Raw genomic sequence first — 20792 nt, forward strand, 5'->3', positions numbered from 1 at the left:
TAGGTACTGTGTAAAACTTTAATAAATTGATAATTGAATACTAAACAAAACCCAGGTTATTAAGATTGGGTATATTTCTACTTTACCGGGCACCCTAAATTTTTTTTTTGATTATATGTGTTTTGAACGGTTAAAACGATGGTGCAAACGAAAATTTGCGCAGATCATTAGTTTGGAAGTTATAGCCCATTAAAGTTTGATAACTTTGGTTAAATAGTCCACATTTAATTGCGATATAAACATATTCCGTGGTGCAATGGCTAACGCGGCACTACCGAGAACATCGCGGTCAACAGGTTCAATGCTCCCTCATTCGTACCAAATTTTTTGCATTTTTTTTTTTCATTTTTTTCGACAATAGTGAATTATATTATATTATAATTGTTACGTATTATGTGTAATGTCTTTTTTTATTGTCTAAAGATTTAAAATCCATAATTAATTTAAAAAAAGTATATCCCGGAGCGTTATCATCGTCACTGTCGTTGTTGCCGTCGTTGTTGACATCGTTCTCGCTGTCGTCATATTCATTGATGTTACTGTATAAAATCCCTGCTTGTTTAAAAAATTCAGCTGTGGCATCGAATTTAAAGGTCCGACATTTTTTTTGGAACATGTGTTTGGCTAGGTAACCTGCTAACCTGCGTAAAACTCTTTCTTTCTACAATATTGAGAAATAGAAGCTTTAGCGTGTCTCCATGAGCTTTCTATAGCATTGGAATGAACTCCTGTATCAGGATCCTTGAAATGAAGGCTGTGATTCACCGTTAGATGAACATAGCCTTGGTTGTTCAAAGTGTTGTAAGCCTAAAATTAGGTGATTAGAAGTTTATCTGTATTTACAAGTTCAGTATTATAGAAATACCTTCCAACAGTCCGATATAATTGTAGTTTCAGGCTTTACCCAATCTTTAATTATTTTTAATAACGTGTCGGCGGTACGATTTTCAACGAGAATCATAAAACAATTTCCTGTTTCCCTTTCATAGCCCCCAAACACCCATTGTTCCTCGACACGGTGACCTCGATGGTGTTTACGTCTACCAAATTTTGACTCGTCAATTTCAACGGTATGTCCATGACCACCAATCATTACTTTCCTAACAATCATATAATCGTAAACGACTTCGCGACAAAATGATGCCCAGTCCACGATTGTTTGATTCGCCAGCCGCAATTGTAGTTGGAGTACTGGGAATGAACAACTCAAGTAGTATGAAATAGCCGATTCTGAACCTGAGCCAACTGAGCCAATTGAGCCTCAACCCTCAACCCTGAGCCAACTGAGCCTCATCCCGCACCCGCACCCGCCACCGCCTCCCACATCCCGCTGCTACCGCAACCCGCCACCGCCACCAACACCACCGCCGCTATACCATTATAATTGAAAAATGCCCCCATCTATTATAGAGATTCCTGACTGAAAGAGCCGTTTAGTCCGTCTGCTGCGTTACACCGTTGTGCACGTATTTTTTCTTTCCAAGTCTTTAAAATTTTTAGTGAGTTTTTATTTTCAAAAATAATTTTAATCATGGCTGGTTCAATTAGAAACATGGCTGCAGTGTACAAGAAGAATTTCACATATGTTCCACCATCACCACCGGCTGACCTCATCGAAACTACATGCTACACACTGAATTTTGCGAACCGTAAATTTGTGCATATCGGTATTGATCCGAGCGAAAATTACGAAGTCGTAAATATATTAACTTCATCACGTCACGTTAAAATATTGCCTGATTTTCTCCGGCGTATATTTTCTATGATGGGGCATATCTTGTCATACATATTAGATGTACCGCAGAAATACAAGCGCACGATATTTCTTGAGACAGAATTTTATAAAATATCCAGCATGATGTATTGCGGGGAAAATGTGTATACACTGCTCAATTAGTTATAGAACAGACTGATGAGTTTGCGACATACCTATGTGAAAAATGCAATCTCCTTAAATCGCCACTGAAAAATTTAGAAGAGATGATAGTATACGTTAAGAACGCGCTAGACGAACGAATGGACAAATCTTTCCCAAGCTTAACCGGTCAAATACAAATGTTCGCAGCTAAACAACTAGCAGCATCTTTGATAAATCGGTCGACACACGAGGTAATTCATAAATTTAATATATTATATTAAAATATTTAATACCATTTTATTTATTTTTATTTTAGTCGCAGAATGGAGAAATAGATTCCCCAATGTCACCAAGCATTTCCAATATATTCGGCATGCACGATGACCCGCTTACATACGCTACTCTTAGACCGTTAGATGTAATTTATATAATCATATTTTTTTAAATAAAAACATTATTTAATTGTAATTTTTTTTTTCAGCTAATAGATAATATTGAAGTGCCAGACGGGGTTGAGCAGTCGTTCGACGTAAACGATGGACCAGATTTTTTCAGGGCGCAATCACCATCTCAAGTCATTACGCCACCGCCATATCAATTACCATTCGCCGAACACCCAGCACCAGTGCGCAATGTTAAGCGGCGACTATTTTAATATTTGTTCATAAAACATAATTTATATGAAAATAAAATAAGCGTGATACTTAAAATAAGTTTTTTTATTATTAGAAAATAATATTTACAAGGTATAAAAATAATTATAAGATATTTACAAGGTTTATAATTTTCTAACATCTCCACTAAACGGATTGTAAGTTATAATCTGGTCATGTAGTATTAAACAATAAGCTGCAGTTTTTTCTGGAATAACTGTGTCCGTTTCAAAGTCTATTCGTAGGTCCACGGTCGATGATTTCACGTTATCATTCTGGTACGACAAATCAACAACGACGATTGGCACATAGTTTTGAAAAATATGTTTTGATAACAATGGTTCGCAATAATCTCTTTCGTAATACGATTTTTGAAAGTCTGTATAAGCTTTGTAGAGTATGCTAGTGGTATTATTTTTAAAATCAGCTCGAAAGTCTTCATATGGATACACCTCGGAATTTAAGTGCACCTTAAGATTTTTTAGTTGACAGTGATTAAACCGCCCAGCGTCGGTTTCGATATAGTTTTTTCTACTTGTTTGTAATCCAAACAAAACAAACCTTGGTTTTTCCAGTAAGCTGCTAGACTTAACAGTCCACGAATGAGATGTGTTTCTAGGGAGCACCGGATATTCGCATAGATCCCAGGTCCTGAACGCGCACGACTGTGTTTTATGAGAATCTAATACTTTCAATAACTTTAATTTTTCTTTATCACTGACTTTGATAATAGGCATCTTCCAAGTCACCTTAGTCAGTTCAATTGTAATTTTTTTATTTTTATCGACGGCAGCGGTTGCGCCTTCGCCCACAACATGTATCGCATCAAGGTCGGTAGATGCGCGATTTAAAATCAGTTTCTGATTGCAATTGAGTAATATTTTTTTGTAATCTTCACAAAATCCGAAAACAGTTTTAGAGGAATACACCCTGAAAATATATTATTGGTCATAAAATTTTTGTTATCTTCACTATCCATTGCCGAGTCCCAAGCCACGTACTCTAGCGCATTCAAATCGTTTGGAGTGTACGAGCAGTATACTTTCAAACATGATGACACTCCAGGTGATTTCAATTTTTATATTTCTATTCCGTTTATTTCATATCGCATCTCGGAGAATAAAAATGCCAATCCGTTATTTGAAAAACAAACTTCCCCCGCTGCATCTGCCGGTTTGTTAACTTTACCCTCGATGAAAATATAACTCTCGCACGGCAAAGTGTAAGAATCCATGTCTTGAACATTAATTCTAATTTTCTCATTGTATGATAGAGCTGAGCTTGAATACGGCGTGAACGAATGGTAACTCTTTTGAGTTATTTTACAATCGTCGACATAGTCGGCCGTCACGTCTAAATATGACTCATCCATCATTGTAAAGAACGAAGAAAATTTAATTATTTATGCTCATAGGAATCAGAGGTGGATTGAATCAAGCTAGTGTGAGATACGCTAAGGCAAACCATGAAAAAACACCTGATTATAAAGTAGATAAAAGAAAATCGTGGCTGATATATCAGGATTGTAAGTATATATATTTTATTTTTTTTTTTTTGTATTATTAAAATTTTATTTTAGGTAATAATCTCTACGGGTGAGCACTACATACAACTAAAACATACATGCGGTTACGTTAGAAAATAAAATCATTAATTTTTGTAAACCTATTTATATTGGTAAATATTCACTTTAAATTGACGTATATTGTTAGATTTTAATGTTTCAATTGATTACAGGTTTTGCTGTGCTAGATATTTCAAAGACCCTTATGTACGACTGTCACTATAACGTTATGAAAAAACACTATGGCGATAAAATCGAGCTGATGTACACTGACACCGGTAAATAAAAAAATAGTGATATATCATTAGTAATAATAATGTTATCGTAGATTCACTGGTATACTACATTCAGACCAATGATTTTTACAATGATCTGGTGAATAATTCTAACTTGCTCGATCGAATGGACACGTCTAATCTACCTCAGGACCATCCGTGTTACATTGCTGAGAGAAAGAAGATTCCCGAGTTATTTTCTGATGAAACAGATGGGCACATTATGAGAGAATTTATAGCCCTTCGAGCAAAGTCCTATGCATACATTTTGGATGATGAAGAAAAAATCAAAGCGAAAGGCATCCGAGGTCATGTTATTAAAAATTACATGACATTTGAAAATCATAAAAAGTGTTTATTCGGTGAAACTGACTTCGATTTCTACCATCAAAATTTATCCATTCGATCATTCAAACACCAAATCAAGAAAATTAAATCAAATAAATTAACATACAACAGTTTTGATGATAAGAGAGTGGTATTGGACGATAAAATACATACCTTGGCTCACGGCCACTACTCTATAGAGTAAGCTAATACAATTGTATATTTTAATTTATCTTATAATATTTTTAATTTTATAGGGAAGATGACGTTCGGCCGGAACTCGACTCTGAGGTGGATGCTGAAAGAGTGAAATGGAGTGAACAAGATAAAGATTTAATGAGAGCGTTTTATACATCTAACCTAACCCGTACATATTGATTTTTGTAAATACTGATTAATGAATATATTTGTGTAAAATATAAATATTCTAACCTTTTTGTAACCATGTATAAAAAACACAAAGTTAAAATATAATATATGTTTATTACATGACAAAAAAAAAAATTGTTTATTTACAATTAAATTTTTAAGAATTATTTATAAACCATTTCCTTATACCAAATACTTTGTAAAATGTACATTGTTTTGGATTAAAACCCATATGAAAAATACAGCAATGTAAAGTTTCGTCATCACGTATTTGATCCAAACGAGGGCAGTCGAAGTCTTCAATGTTGACGAGTGCGACGTTTGGTATATACTCCATTAGAACTTGTTTTTTCTGTTCGCCTTTGACGTAAATGCATCTGAATTTTAATGAATTCAATATTCTACCGACTTCTTCATACTCTATGTCACCGTATTCTATAGATAGTTGATGATAATTACGTTCCAGCCACTTGTTAGTTTTACGACTTTTGTTGTCCTCCATCGATTTTGAATGTTTAAAAATCCAGTGTTGGGTCGCCCAAGTTTCTGTGACTACTATAGACATTTCTTTAATCATGTAGTTATTGTTCAAGCCAAGAACGCATTGCATGTCCAAAATGGCTGAAGACATTATGGCTTGTCTTTATAATAAGTTTCTATAGTGTTAAGGCGGCTCAGTATAGCTGGTATTATTTTTTTAATCTCAACTATAGTTTTTTTGATATTTTGTAATGATATTTCGCATCTTGTCGTATGCTCTGTAATCTCTATGCACGTTAATTCTAACTTTTCTGTTTGTTCCTCTTGAATTAGAATAGATTTATGATTTTCTTCAAGTAAATGCTCAATTTTATCGAGTTTATTAGAATACGATTTAATAATTTGTTCAAGATTTACTAAAAATTTATTTGTTTCACTAGACTGAGAACTACCAAACACGTTCATGTCTGTAGCTAGACTGACACTATTTCCTCATGTCACTTGTATTTATCCAACTATTGTGCGTATTATCGAACCCTAGCCATTTCACAAAAATTTTGTCCCCCTTCTTACGTATAATTTTCTCTACTAAATAGTCATTTGGATAGTTTGTTTTCAATATTTCTTCTGAATAAAAGCAGCCAGCAATTGGTTTTCCAGTATAATCTTGCAATTGATAAGTGGTAGGTAATGTTTCATTAATTTTAGCAATTTTAAATATTTCTGTAGACCAGCTAGGCAAATAGCCTTAATACACCTTTATATATGCTCACACGAACGTTATCACCAAAATTAAATTTAATTTGTCCATCAATAATTTTTCTTTGTTTAATTTTGACTATCGTTGGATCTGCATCAGCTTGCACTGGTGTCATGCTTATGGTCCTGTGTTTTGAGTTGTTGTACTCGTTAATCAATGAAGGTAAAATAGAAATCCATTCGTGTGAACCTCGTGCCGTAAACTCTCTAAACATTTTTTCTTTCAATGTTCGGTTGAAACGTTCTACAATACACGCTTTCATAGTACTATTCGTAGAATACTTGTGTATGTTGTGCTTCTTCATCAAGGCATCGAATGTTGAATTGTAAAATTCTTTACCATTATCGAGCTGTAATAATTTTGGTGAGCGTTTGACCAGTATTTTAGACATTGCACTGGAAACTTCTTTAGCAGTTTTGGATTTTAACGCTATTGCCCAAGCATATTTCGTAAAACAGTCTATCACACATAAAATATACTAGCACCCTTTATTTTTTTTCGAATATGGTATCATTTCGACCAAGTCGGCTTGCCATAGATCGTTTTTGCCATAAACATTAACCCTACGCCTTGTATAATTTTTATAGCTGGTTTGTGTAATTCGACTGAGATTTCACGTTTAGACATTTGGAATACGTTTTATTATCCCTGCTTCACGCAATTCTTCGAAAATCGAGATTATTTCGTTAAAAACTCCTGTATTACCAGATGCTTTTGACGCCAACAGTAATTTCAATCTATCGACTAGCTCGTTAGGATCGTTCCAGTATACTAAATTATGTTTTTGTAATTTGACTGACAGTCCAGCGCCCGATGGAAACAGATTTTGGATTAAATCCGTGTATTTATTTCCACCTCTTTTAATTTTTGTTCCGTCTGCTTTAAGATGAGCTGACGTTTGAGTTAATATTGATTTATATGTTTTTAAATCGTTTTTGGTATACAGCTTAGGTTTTTTGAAAATATTAAATTACCAAGTCCTTGTGTTAGTGGGTACAATACATCATCGATAGTTAACGTATTATCAACGAGTTTAATTTCTTTTTTACCCAAGTGTACACTTCCATTTGATTGTATTTTAGGCCCATACGTTTTGTCTATATCGTAAGACTTATACCAGTCGTTTATTTTGAATGAATCCCCAACACTATGTTCTATGCTGTCTTCATTAACGGATGGAGCTTGAAATGTTGATGGATCGAAACGTTGTTTCAATGGTTCGATAATCGGACTTAATGTTTCCGATACTAATGAATGAATTTCTGCTTTTCCTTGTTTTAATGCTGTATACTTGCGTTTAATATTTTCTTTGGCTTTAACCAGTTCTCCGAGTACATCACCACTGGCAGCCATGACTGTGAATGAAGCATTTCCAAAGTAACAACATTTTATATAACGACGAATGTGTCGAATCCATGACGATATCGTCCATTGTCGTGTTCACAGTCTTTGTTTATGACGATAAACTCAAATCTCCCCATACGCCAACACGAAGTGCAAAAGTCTTTAAACTCCGAGTATGACATATCGCCAGAGCAATGCTCATTGTATACATGCTTTAAATTAGTCTCATCTTGTTTGAATAATACAATAAAATTAGCATTATCGCGCAAAATTTGTTTTGGCACTTTTGAATAACTCTGAGCCAGATAGAAAACATCGACTAAATTATGACGACCTCTGGAGAAGTAAGTTCTCGCAATCTTTTGGTTTTCAGTAATAATATCGTTGAAAATAAACACAGAGTTTGGTAAAGCTTTCTCAGGTTCAATAACTTGTTCGTTTTCATAGAACGTAAATAATCCAACATCAGTGCCCGATAATATATCACTTAGCATTTTATATTTAGGTTGATCCAATGTTTTTGAATATATGTATACATTGTGAAATATTATTCCGTTTATATGCGTTAATAACGTAAATATTAAATTAGTTTTACCACAGCCAGAAGGGCCCACGATAAGCGCACGTATCGTATTAGGTAGAAGCGATCCATGTCTCTGTTTCTTAAACGATGTAGGAGGATCCACGTTTTCAACTGTGAGTTTTATTCCTTGTTTGATGAACTTCATTATAAATAACTGAGTAACGACGAGAACGTAATCAGTACCCAATGTCACTCGCTCGAAGAAGCACCAAGAATAAGGGCGGTGGGCTTATCAACACGCTTATAAATAAATTACCAATCGAGCTGCATGTGCCTGGTATTTTTATTTTTTTTCTAAACATGATAATATTATATTTTCTAACTATTTTTTTTTAATTTAGGATATCAATACTGTGGGCCTGGTACAAATTTAAAAAAACGATTAGCTCGAGGCGATAAAGGTATAAACCCACTGGACTCTGCTTGTAGGGATCACGATATTGCGTACGAACAGAGTAACTCTATCACAGATCGTAACAAAGCTGATTATATATTAGAGCAGCGAGCCTGGGATAGATTCAAGTCGAGAGATTCCAGTCTAAAAGAAAAAGCTGTAGCTTGTGGCGTAACTACCGCCATGAAAGCAAAACGTAAAGTAGGTGGTGGTTGTGGATACAAAGCAGCGATCAAAGCAGCTAAAAATGTTATCAAGAAAAATGTCGGTGAAAAAAACTTGATGAAATTAAGTAAAAAATGTGTAGCCGTCGCGCGAAGAACATTCAAAATTAAGAAGACCAAAGTTCCACGAACAATAAATATTCCGAAAAAAGGCGGTGTGCTGCCACTCATACCGATTTTCGCAGGGTTGTCAGCTCTAGGAACCTTGACTGGTGGTGTGGCCAACGTTGTGAAAATGGCTAATGAATTTAATAGAAACACACCATCTCATTTGGGAAAAGGACTATATCTCACACCATACCCAGGTAGCAAAAATGTAATGATAATAATACTGAAATATTATTAATTCATTACTTCTAAAATAATATAATTAAAATAATATACTATTGTTTTATTTACGTTACATATATTATATTATTATAGTAGTAAAAATAAAATATTATTATATTATTATTATTATTATGAAATTATGAAATTAATATTAGTAGTATATATTATTGCATTTAAATCGAAATGTAATAATACACTACCAGTCTGAGTAACGACCAGCGCTGACCTACTCTTTTTAAATCTATATAGACTAGTGGTGGTTACGTAAATTTTCTACTTAAATTTTTTACACTACATAATACATACCAGATACCACTACTATAATTGTTTATGTTATTTTATTAATGGACTTGATATATTTTCTAGAATAGGAGATAAATACAAAAATGTATTCATATTAGAATTTAGAAATTATTATATACGACTATTTTTGTAGCTACGCGTGTTTGGTGGATAATCCATGTCACGTATAAATCATACGAAGGTGTGTAGTAAAAATATTTATTGCAGCTTAAGTATGCGCACTTGTCCGTACGTGTATGGTGTACCAATATGTATTTATTTAAAAATAAATAAAAATTGTATTATACACGTATTATATACATATAAGCATACGTGGCTACATATTATTATATTATAATATAGATCCGCTTTGCCTTCCATCACTTCAGTATACATCACTGTTACTGGACAAAGATCAGTCTGCTGCCCAGTAACAAACAAAAGTCAGTTGGGCACTTGTGCACACGTGAACTGGTTTACTATAGTGTACAATACAGTGTACTCAAAATTCTAATTATATAGCATTCCGATATTCGTAGACGGTATACCGTAATTCGTATGTACTACGTGTAATTCTATAAATAACTATGTGTTTATTGTTATCAGCATATTATTTTATACCACCGCCACGCTTGCTGGTCCGCGCGGAATGCGTGCCGCCCAACGTAATCTCCAATCGGTCACAAAAGCATTACGTCTTACGTGTTTTCTTAAATGTAGACATGGAGTATATCGTATAATGACCATTTTACATTTTCACTGCTCAGTGCTCATTGTATTGGTTATTGTTATTTGTTATTACTCTTAAACTTGTGTGTGTCAATTGTGTTGTGGAAACTTCGGTTTGTCTCACATTATATTTATTAATTTAAAATTACTGCTAGAGTCGCGCCAGTTACCGGCCAGGGGTCTGATATGTTTGCCCGACACTCAAATACCCGACACCATTTTCCCGATACTACTTTTACCCGACAATGTATTTGCCCGACAACACATTTGCCCGACAATACATTTGCTTGACATTACATTTTGCATTTTTTTACTGTAAGTACGTAATATTATTATAGGTGGTACCTTTTTTTTTATTATTATAGCTTTTTAAACAGACAATAATATTGTTCTGCGTTAAAGTATTAAAGTAGGTAAGTAAAACTACATAAAGTAATAATGTGGTCGATATACTAAACTGCTATTTACGATAAGATTTTTTTCCCAATTAACCGATAGGTGATAGACAGACAGCGAGTAGACTTGTATGAACTACTATTTGCGACACGAACTATGATCATAGTTCGTGATTTGCGATAAGATATTATTCTTTCCCAAATAGATAGGCGATAGATAGACAGTAGGTTTTAGACTGTAGGATTAGTTATATAATTTTGAATAATTTTTGACACACATTTATGTATAATATAACTTGATATTGTCGACTGTCGGACAAATGTATTATTATTAATTATTATTTGTTATATGTATAATTTTGAATAATTTTTGACACACATTTATGTATAATATAACTTGATATTGCCGCCTGTCGGACAAATGTATGAATTTTTGAATATATACCTAATAATATATAATATAATAATAATAATATATTTTTGAATATATTGTCGGGCAAATGGAGTCGGGAAATTGAGGTGTCTGGCAATTGAATGTCGGGAAAGTGTACTGATCCCACCGGCCAGTTTACTTATTTTCGGCAACAATATAGGTAAGTAAATTACTGAATTAATATAATATAAATTAAGTATAACACGAGTCACGGGGTACCTAATAATACTTATCAGATTCCATTGGGCATAGACTAGCTGCCTATAAAATCTTACTACATTCACGCACATGCTTTCGTTATCATGACTTCATGTAGGCTACATTCGCCTTATGCATTTAAACTTAATATTGTACCCATGTGAAATTGTCTATTAAATCTATACTGTTGTTTCTAATGTTATGAGTCAGAATTAAATCAAAAACATATTTGTGAATTTGTCGTTTTAACTATCAAAGTTAAGAGCTAGGTAATTCTGACTCACATATACCTAAGTAGTTTCAAAACTATTTTATTTTATGGGTGTGCCTTAGTTAGTAGGTATGTGCTTTGGATCTGATAACTGGTAATGAGCAAATACTTAAAAGTAATCTGTAAATCTAGTAAATATGTCCATTCTGAACGCACATATTTTTGATAATATGCCGTGTCGATGTGCACTCAAAATCTTAACTACAGTGCTCAATGCTGATCATTTACAATCGTAGCAAATCACAAATGTAAATTGTAAAAACCTTTGAGGTTTTGACAATTAAGCATCACATGTTGTAGATTTCCAATAGGTCAGGTACACACGAGGGTACATATATTATATTGAAAAAACAAAATTATGTTTAATATAGGTAATATAGGTTTATACCTAGTTCAAGTATGAAAAAATCATTTCCATTAAGTTATCGATCAAAAAAAAGGCGAATTAATGAAGAATTAGAAGCCCATTATAATTCTGTAGAAGATAATTCGTAGAAGATAATTCTTTTTTTATTGATGAATTTATAGATAGTATTGATAACTCTCCTAATAATTTATCCCAAACTACAGAAAATAGTATAGTTGAAACAAATAATAGCCCGAATAATAATGATTTTATATCAGATGATAGTGTAACAGATAATATCAATAAGACTCAAAATCGTAATTTACATACTGAAAATGCTAATGATCTGTTAAACATAAATATTTCAACTGATTGTGATGATTTTATATATTTTGATACAGATAAATCTTTTTGTTTTGAATTAGCTGATTGGTCAATACAAAACAAAATTCCACATACTGCTTTAAATAGTTTCCTATTAATTTTAAGAAAACATAAATGTTTTTTTACTTTGCCTAAAGATGCTCGAACTATTTTACACACAAAACCAGTAGAGTTATGTAAAATGCGAATTGTTGATCCTGGTAAATATTACCATTTTGGAATTGAAAATGGAATTAATAGATACTTTTCAACTTTAATTCTCATTGATAAACCTTCAAAAGAAATAAATCTTGTTATTGGTATCGATGGATTGCCTATTTCTAAAAGTAATTCCAATCAATTTTGGCCCATTTTAGCTTATGCGAGGTCAAAATGTAATGTTGTTTTTCCAATTGGACTATATTTTGGTACTGAAAAGCCAAATGATAGCAATGATTTTTTAAAAGATTTTGTAGACGAAGCAAAGCATTTAGTTGAAAATGGTCTATTGATTAATAATAGTATTTATAAAATATTATTAGATGTTTTTTGTTGTGACACTCCAGCGAAGACCTTCATTTTGAAAATAAAAGGTCATAATGGTTTCTCTTCTTGCACAAGATGTGAAATTGAAGGAGAGTATAAAGAGAATCGGCTATGTTTTCCTTATTGTGATATTTCCAATCGAGAAGCCAAACGAACACATAATAATTATGTTCATCAAACTGATATAAATCACCATTCATCATATACTACTATTTCAAGGATTGTAGAAATATCTGGTGTGAATGTTGAATCCTCTTTCTCCCTTGACTACATGCATTTGGTAACTCTTGGTGTAATGAAAAAACTCTTACTATTGTGGATCAAAGGACCATTAAGTGTTCGTTTACCATCTTCAAAAGTTAAACATTTAACCAATTTATCTTTAAGTTTCAAATCTAAATCTCCATGTGAATTTTCTCGGAAACCTAGATCTCTAGTTGAAGTGGCACGCTGGAAAGCTACTGAATTCCGTTCATTTTTGTTGTATGTTGGTCCTATTATATTGAAAAACATTGTGTCTAATGATTGTTTAAAAAACTTTATGGCCCTCAATATAGCAATGATTATACTATTGTCTCTTAATCGTAGATCATTTATACAATATGCTGATGATTTGTTAAATTACTTTGTTGAAACATTTGAACAAATTTATGGACAGTATCTTGTATCTTCCAACATTCATGGATTAATTCATTTGGTAGATGATTTTAAACAGTATGGGCCTCTTGATAATTGCAGTGCGTTTCCATTTGAAAACTATATGAAAGTTCTAAAAAGTATGCTGAGGCAGCCTAATAAGCCTTTAGAACAAGTAGTAATAAGATATAATGAAAATGGAAACTTTAGTCTAAATAAAAATGAAACTGTCCAAAGTGATGAAAATGGCTTATTATTAGGACCACATAACGATGGACCTTTATTAAGTGGCAGCGTTAATCCACAATTCAGTTCTTTAATTTTGGATAAATTTAAAATTAAATGTAAAATAGATGCTGATTCTTATTTTATTTCTAAAACTAATGAAGTTATAAAATTAATTAATATTGCTCACTCACATAATACTGGTGCAGTTGTTTTGATTGGCAGAAAATTTGAAACTAAGGAATTATTTTATGATAAACCTATAAGATCATCTTGCTTTGGAATATATATCGTTAAACAATTATCAACTAATTTATGTATGTGGACTATCAATGATATTCAAAATAAAGTTATGATATTATCATGCAATAAATATTGCATTGCTATCCCTTTATTACATTCATTATAGTTGAGAAATTTAAGTTAGTATATAAAAAAAAAAAATATTTAAAATGTAGATTGTTAATTGTTTTGTAAATATCTGTTTTATTTGTATCAACTATTTAATATATATCAATTAAGAACAATTGTATCTATGCCAGATAGGAACCTATATATTTTAAATATTATGCGGACAGTTTGTCATTAAATTATGCTAAAATTATAATACTTCTCTTTCAAAACTTCTAAGAGGATTTTTTTTTTGGTCAATGTATGCCAAATACAAATTATACAAGTAATTATAGTAATTTATCACAAATAAAAATTATTTAAATACCCTCTAATATATCTAGTTAATTATGTCAATTGTGTAAATGATCAAATTGCCTATCTCTAAATTTATTTAAACATTTTTAAGTTATTTTTTCAAACTACAGTTACCTATATTGTATTTTGGTGTATTAGTTGCGAGCATTGACACGGCCCGCAACGGCAACCAGTACAAAGTACAGGTGCTGCAGCGACCTGCCTACGCTCTTGTCAACAGCCACCACGGGGTACGACCGCGCGACAGTCGACTCTCCCGCCACGCCGCAAAGGCACTAGGCGGGACGGGAAGAGAAGTCGCGCCGGACGCGGACCGGCCGTCGCCGGTATCTCTCTCGTTCACCGACCTTCGAAACACACACGTCGATTCGGATACGCCGACACCTGTGCGCCGATACGCACACGCCGACACACGCTGTCTCTATTTTTTTTCTTTGTAAAAGAATTCTTAAATCCTTGTTGCTACAATAAACGTGGCCCAGCCACAGTGATCAAGTAAACGACAAGTGGTTATTTGTTTTTACATACCCTCGACCGGCCTTCAACTCTGTCATCGCCGAGGCCGCGTCAAATTGGCTCCCCGCAGAGGAATAACCTCAAGTCAACGTAAAGGTAAGAGTTTTTGTTCATGCTGACACATACCTCGGAAAAGTGCTTATTATATTAGTATTAAGTGATTTTAGCCAGGTCTGTGTTTTCTAGTTAGCTAGGATTCCCGAGTTAGAATTACGTAAGAACTATTCTAGTACGTAAGGGGAATCCCGTGGCGACCGCGAATAACCGTGAACCGGCTGTGGGAAGTAGTTATAAGATTAGAGCAGTATAGCATTATATAACACAACCCCTCCGAACACTTGCCCTTCGTCCCGTGACACTACCGCAGATAACAGCGCAGCGTACGGGTACAGCATAAAAACCGGTATCGCTGTCGTCGTCGTAAGCCGCCACCGCGTGCCGCTGTCATCAGCCGCCGCCGCACACCACCGTTGTCGACCGCCGCCGTGCGCCACCGTCTTTACTTAAGCAGCCGCCGCGCGCGTACGAAACAAACGGGTTTCACCGCCGCCGCCGAGTACGTTGACCTAATTACGTTATATTTGGACCGTACCGACGATGCCGCAATCAGCTGTACAGCTAGTAGGTAGTAAATGTAGGTTCTATCCCAGTTTTTTCATTTACAGGGAGATTTGAAAACGGTTATCCACGACTTTCCCCCTTGATCGTCCAGAATTGTGAGTGCTTACTATCCCAGTTATCCCAGTTTTTTTCATGTACAGGGAGATTTCAAAACGGTTATCCACGACTTTCCCCCTTGATCATCCAGAATTTTGGGTGCTTACTATCCCAGTTTTTTTCATGTACAGGGAGATTTCAAAACGGTTATCCGTAACTTTTCATTGACCACTAGTTAGCGCTTTTTGTTTTTATCGATTGTGAACAGACTGTTGTGCACCAGGAGAAAATGTGTATTAATTAATTTTTCATGATAACTTATATTTGTTCGTGCACAGTCAACACTTTCAGGGTATTACAATTTTTTTAAATGTTGGTTACACTGTATGTGTTTTGTTTGTTTTTTTTTTTATATTCAGTTACTGACATTTAACTGTTTGAACAAGTTGTGTTTTGTAGTCCCAATTTTCTAGTAATTTCTTTAAATTTATTTTTTAAAGTTAATAATTTTTAAAAATGAATTTCCAAAAATGTACTAACGATATCCAATCATTGGTTGACCAAATTCGATTCAACTCAACACCAGCTTATCCAGAATTCACTAAATTTTCATCAAGGTTAAGAACGTTCAAAACATTTCCATCGAATACGGGTCAGAACAAATACAAATTGGCCCAGTGTGGCTTCCATTATCTAAACCTCGATGATGTAGTCCAATGTCACTGGTGTGGGATAATTCTACATAGTTTTGAAATTTTTGACGATTGTTTCATAGAACATACTCGCTTTTCGCCAAAATGTTTATTTGTATTATTAATGAAGGGAAATCAGTATGTACAAAAAGTGTTAAGTAATTATTGTAAAATCGAAGTTATTTGTAATTGTGGAACCGATTCGCACGATACCATTTGTTAAATCACGTTTATAATAATATATAATGTATGACGTAATAAACAATTTTTACACATATTTTTGCATTTTTATCTAAGGGTTTAGTTTATAATATGTTTACAAAAGAAAAAACTCTCAGTTCAACGTATGACTTCTAGCGCTTATATTTCACTATACATTGGTATTTATAGTATTAAAAATATTTTTAACTATGAGTTCACCGATAATTGTTTGTAAGTCTACTTTTGACATCCGTGCGTTTAGCAAGAAAAATATTACAGTTGGGTTATTAGTTAATAATCAGATTTCAATTATTTTGCAATTGGAATGTAAACTTTCAAAGAAAATTATTACATTAAGTTTAGAAGAATTGTTTACACTAATGTCTGAATCTAATTACAATTCAATTATTAATAATTTACATACTAGATGTAAACGTGTAAAAATAACTGATAACTTTTCATATTCAATCAATGCTAAGCATAGTATAATTACGTTGCATATAAACGACAATTACATTAGTTTGACGAACATTGACTTCGCCCGTCTTAAGCAAATACAAAATTTGATCGATTTGTATATTGCAGAAAAACAGAAGCGTTTGCTTAGTTACCAGGCCACATTTACCACAGCTTACGAACTGATTAAAAACGATGTCCGTGGTCTTCCTATCACTTGCCAGAGGAATGAATTTACCAACCAATATATTCAAAACTATGACTTTAACTATTATTCGCATCTTCAAAACGATGACACATCGTTTTTACATGAAATATTACAATTTCATTTTAACACAATGTCTGATATGATATAACAAGATCTATCAGTATAATTATTGGTTTTTAATAAAAATCGTTGAATACAATAATCTACCTGTGTTTTTTTATTATTATAAAAAGTATTACATATAAAATATCTTTATTTTAAAATATCCGATGATGATATCCACGAATTTTGACTCGAATCAAAACCCAACCATTTGACCAACATTTTATTCCCAACTTTTTTTATAATACGTTCAACTAGGAAGGTGTCTGGATAATCGGTTAACTTAATTTCTTGTTCGTAAAATCCACCTATGATTATATTGTCTGATCCATCTTTTAGTTGATAGGTTACTGGATTTGTCTGTAAAACTTTTGAAACTGTAAATATTTCTGTTGTCCTATTTGGTGTATATCCTTTACTAAACATGTGTTTATACTTTGATATTCTGACTTTATCATTAACTTTAAATTTTGATTTATATAAGGTTTTATCAATTATATGTGTATTAAATTTAATTTTGTTTGCATCCATCCTAGCTTCATTTGGGGTACATTTGATTGTTCTATGTTTTGTATTATTATAGTTTTGTATAATTTTTGATATTGTATTATACCAATTCCATGTGCCTGTTACAGTAAAATGTCTATATATATTATTTTTAAGAGTTTGTATCACGCGTTCACAAATCAAACACTTGATAACACTGTATGAACTGAAATGTTTAATTTTATATTTTTTCATCAAATCTTGAAATTGTGTATTATAAAATTCTGTGCCATTATCTGTCTGCAACAATTTTGGATTAGCTTTTTTCAATATATTAGACATGGCTTTTGTGCATTCTTCACCGGACTTATTTTTTAGTGACTCAACCCAAATATATTTTGAATACGTGTCTATAACAACTAGAATATATCTAAATCCATGATTTTTTTTAGAATGAGATTGCATATCCATTAAATCAGCCTGCCAGAGGTCATCAATAAACCGTGTTACCACACAACGTCTAGGAAATATTTTTCTTGCTGGTCGATGTAGTTCATTAGCTATACTCTCGAAGGTAGACATTATACTATAATATTTCTCTCACGTAGTTCTTCTAAAATAGATATAATTTCATTATTGACACCAGTATTACCAACACTTTGTGATGAAGACAAAAGATTTAATCTAGTTACTAGCTCATTCGGATCGTCATAATAAACTAATTGTGTTTGAGGTAATACATCTTTATATAAACCACTACCTGATTTAGGATCAGGTGATGAAGTAAAATTAATCATATCTGTAGACATGCAATCTGTAGGTGAAAGACTGTTTGCGGATTGATTAAAATCAAATGATTTATTTCCTTGTGTTATTTTTCTACGTTTAGCATTAAATAACCCTAAAGGAGTAGAAGATAAAGTATTATTAAATGATTTTAAGTTGATTCATGGAGTTGTAGTCTCATTAATTTTAGCTAGTTCTTCGTTAATCTGTTTTTCCTCCATTTTCATTCGATCATACAGTGGTTTTACAACATTCATCCATTTATGATACCTTGAGGTTCTAGGTTTCCCATCTGCTTTTAAATGAACTCCAGAAGTTTTCAAAATATTGTAATAAGATTCTATATCTTCTATAGTTGTATTTTTTGGTTCCTTTTCACATAATAAAGACTGTAGTCCTGGCGTAAATTGATAATATTTATTAAGTAACAGTAATTTACCGTGACTAAAAGTTACGGAATGTTTTCCTATTTTATATGAATCGTTATTTTTATCGCATGATGTTTCTGATTTATTTTCTAGTTCAGTTGACTGTGTGTTGCATATTAAATTTTGTTTTGTATGTGTACTCAATGGTTCAATTATCGGCTTAAATGCTTCACGGAAATAGTTTTCAGAATCTATAACACCACGTTTCATTTCCATTATTTTTCGTTTAATATTTTTTTTTGATGTTATTAAATTTTCCAACAAAACTTTTTCTTTGTTCATTGCAAATAATAAATGTAATATACCTGTATGACTACCAATAACACTATGCAGATAATAAATGTGTGACGGTATATTTATATGAAAGTATAAGCACATAAAATTATTTTATTTTAATGAACGTATGAAAACCACATCTATACCTTCCTTCATTCATTTCTCGAGTTTTATCGATAACCATAAACCCATAATCACTATGATTCCAACATAAATGTAAAATTTTACGAAATTTTGAGAAATCCATATCTGTAGACGAATGATCGTTGAATATATGTCGTAAGTTTGTATCATCTTGTTTCAGTATTATTAAAAAATTCGTGTTATCTCTTACTAGCTGTTTTGATATTTTAGAATACGTTTGTGCTAAATAAAATACAGAGCTAGCACCTGAATGATACTCTGCTCATGCTAAAATATTCTCTGACTACAGATTGCGGACCGCATATTACATCATCAAAAATTATGATAGAATTTGTCTTAGTTAAGTTTGGTTTTATAACCTTATCAGCGTTAGTAAATATGAAAAAAATTGCACCTTTTAAGCCGTTTATATGAGTGATCAGATTATACATTATATTTGTTTTTCCTGAACCGCTGGGTCCAACTAGTATAGCACGTATAGTGTCAGGTAATAACGAATCGTGCCTGGACGGCTTTTTTACCGACTGAACATCAACATTTATAACATCCAATTTATCTTTCTGATCAACCAAATCCATTTTTTTTTTTTTTTTTCTTTTTCTTATAAATACTCTAGAATTTCCAATTTATAATCAGTTATAAATGACGCGTTCAACACACAAGTGTAAATCAGTTAAGACTGGGAAAGGATTTGTAAACTCCCTTATAAATAGTCTTCCGTTTAAAACCCTTGTTCCAGGCTATCAGTATTGTGGTCCTGGTACAAAATTAAAAAAGAGACTAGATCGCGGTGATAAAGGAATAAACTCATTGGATTCTGCTTGTCGTGATCACGACATTGTGTATGTAAAGAGTAAAAATTTAGACGATAGACACAAAGCTGATAAAGTGTTAGAAAATCGTGCTTGGGAGAGATATTTATTTAAAAATACTCCTAGAAAAGAGAAATTTGTAGCGTACGCAGTAGCAAATACAATGAAAGCTAAAAGAAAAATAGGTATGGGTTGTAAACGGAATCGTAGTATAAAAAAAAAATAGTATACTAGCAGCAAAGAAAAAATGAAATTTAAAGAAAAAGAATGGTGGTAAAAGACTGATTTTAGCACCAAAACAGTCAGGAGGTGTAATTCCCTTAATACCTATATTTGCGGGATTGTCAGCACTTGGTAGCTTAATGTCTGGAGGTGCTAGTGTGTATAATGCAATTCAAAAAGAAAAAAGAAAAAAAGGTAGTGGTCTAAATTTAAACAAAAACAAGGTATGGAAAAAAAACTGTTAAATACGCTACCTAACAGGCCGCTTTCGTCAGAAGATATTATAAAATGTATAACCAAGTTGAAAATCAATCATTTCCGTGGAGTGTTTTCACGTGATAACTTACCTAAAAAACCGTATGTAAATGAATGTGGTATTTTAAACTTAGATATATCTTCAGGTAATGGAAGTCATTAGGTAGCGTTTCATAAAAATAAAGATAAAGTAGTATATTTTGATAGCTTTGGTGATTTACCTCCACCAATTGAATTACAACACTATTTTAAAGAGTA

General features: G+C 32.8%; 3 protein-coding genes and 2 pseudogenes across 3 annotated transcripts in view; 3 read left to right on the forward strand and 2 right to left on the reverse strand.

Annotated features, from left to right (window-relative positions):
* Positions 1–853: 853 nt before the first annotated feature.
* The window catches only part of LOC149054653 (uncharacterized), a 93914-nt gene continuing 73975 nt past the window's right edge, over positions 854–20792 (reverse strand). Inside the window, exon 2 of the mRNA XM_089230223.1 lies at positions 854–1210. Coding sequence (XP_089086349.1) covers positions 854–1210 — 357 coding nt within the window. The remainder of the gene's footprint in view (positions 1211–20792) is intronic.
* LOC149054654 (uncharacterized) lies at positions 1532–2513 on the forward strand (annotated as a pseudogene).
* Positions 4281–4882, forward strand: LOC149054655 (uncharacterized). The gene is made up of 2 exons (XM_089230222.1): positions 4281–4353; positions 4404–4882. Exons 1-2 carry the CDS (start codon positions 4281–4283, stop codon positions 4880–4882), a joined length of 552 nt encoding a protein of 183 aa, XP_089086348.1.
* LOC149054656 (uncharacterized) lies at positions 8400–13994 on the forward strand. Its single transcript, XM_089230018.1, has 3 exons — positions 8400–8490; positions 8555–9136; positions 11998–13994. The coding sequence occupies exons 1-3, from the start codon at positions 8400–8402 to the stop codon at positions 13992–13994; spliced, it is 2670 nt and encodes an 889-aa protein (XP_089086144.1).
* LOC149054657 (uncharacterized) lies at positions 19258–19823 on the reverse strand (annotated as a pseudogene).

The sequence above is a fragment of the Diuraphis noxia genome, unplaced genomic scaffold (assembly GCF_037042655.1).
Source record: "Diuraphis noxia isolate RWA-SAM2 unplaced genomic scaffold, SU_Dnox_SAM2 contig0006, whole genome shotgun sequence".
NCBI classification, from domain to species: Eukaryota; Metazoa; Arthropoda; class Insecta; order Hemiptera; family Aphididae; genus Diuraphis; species Diuraphis noxia.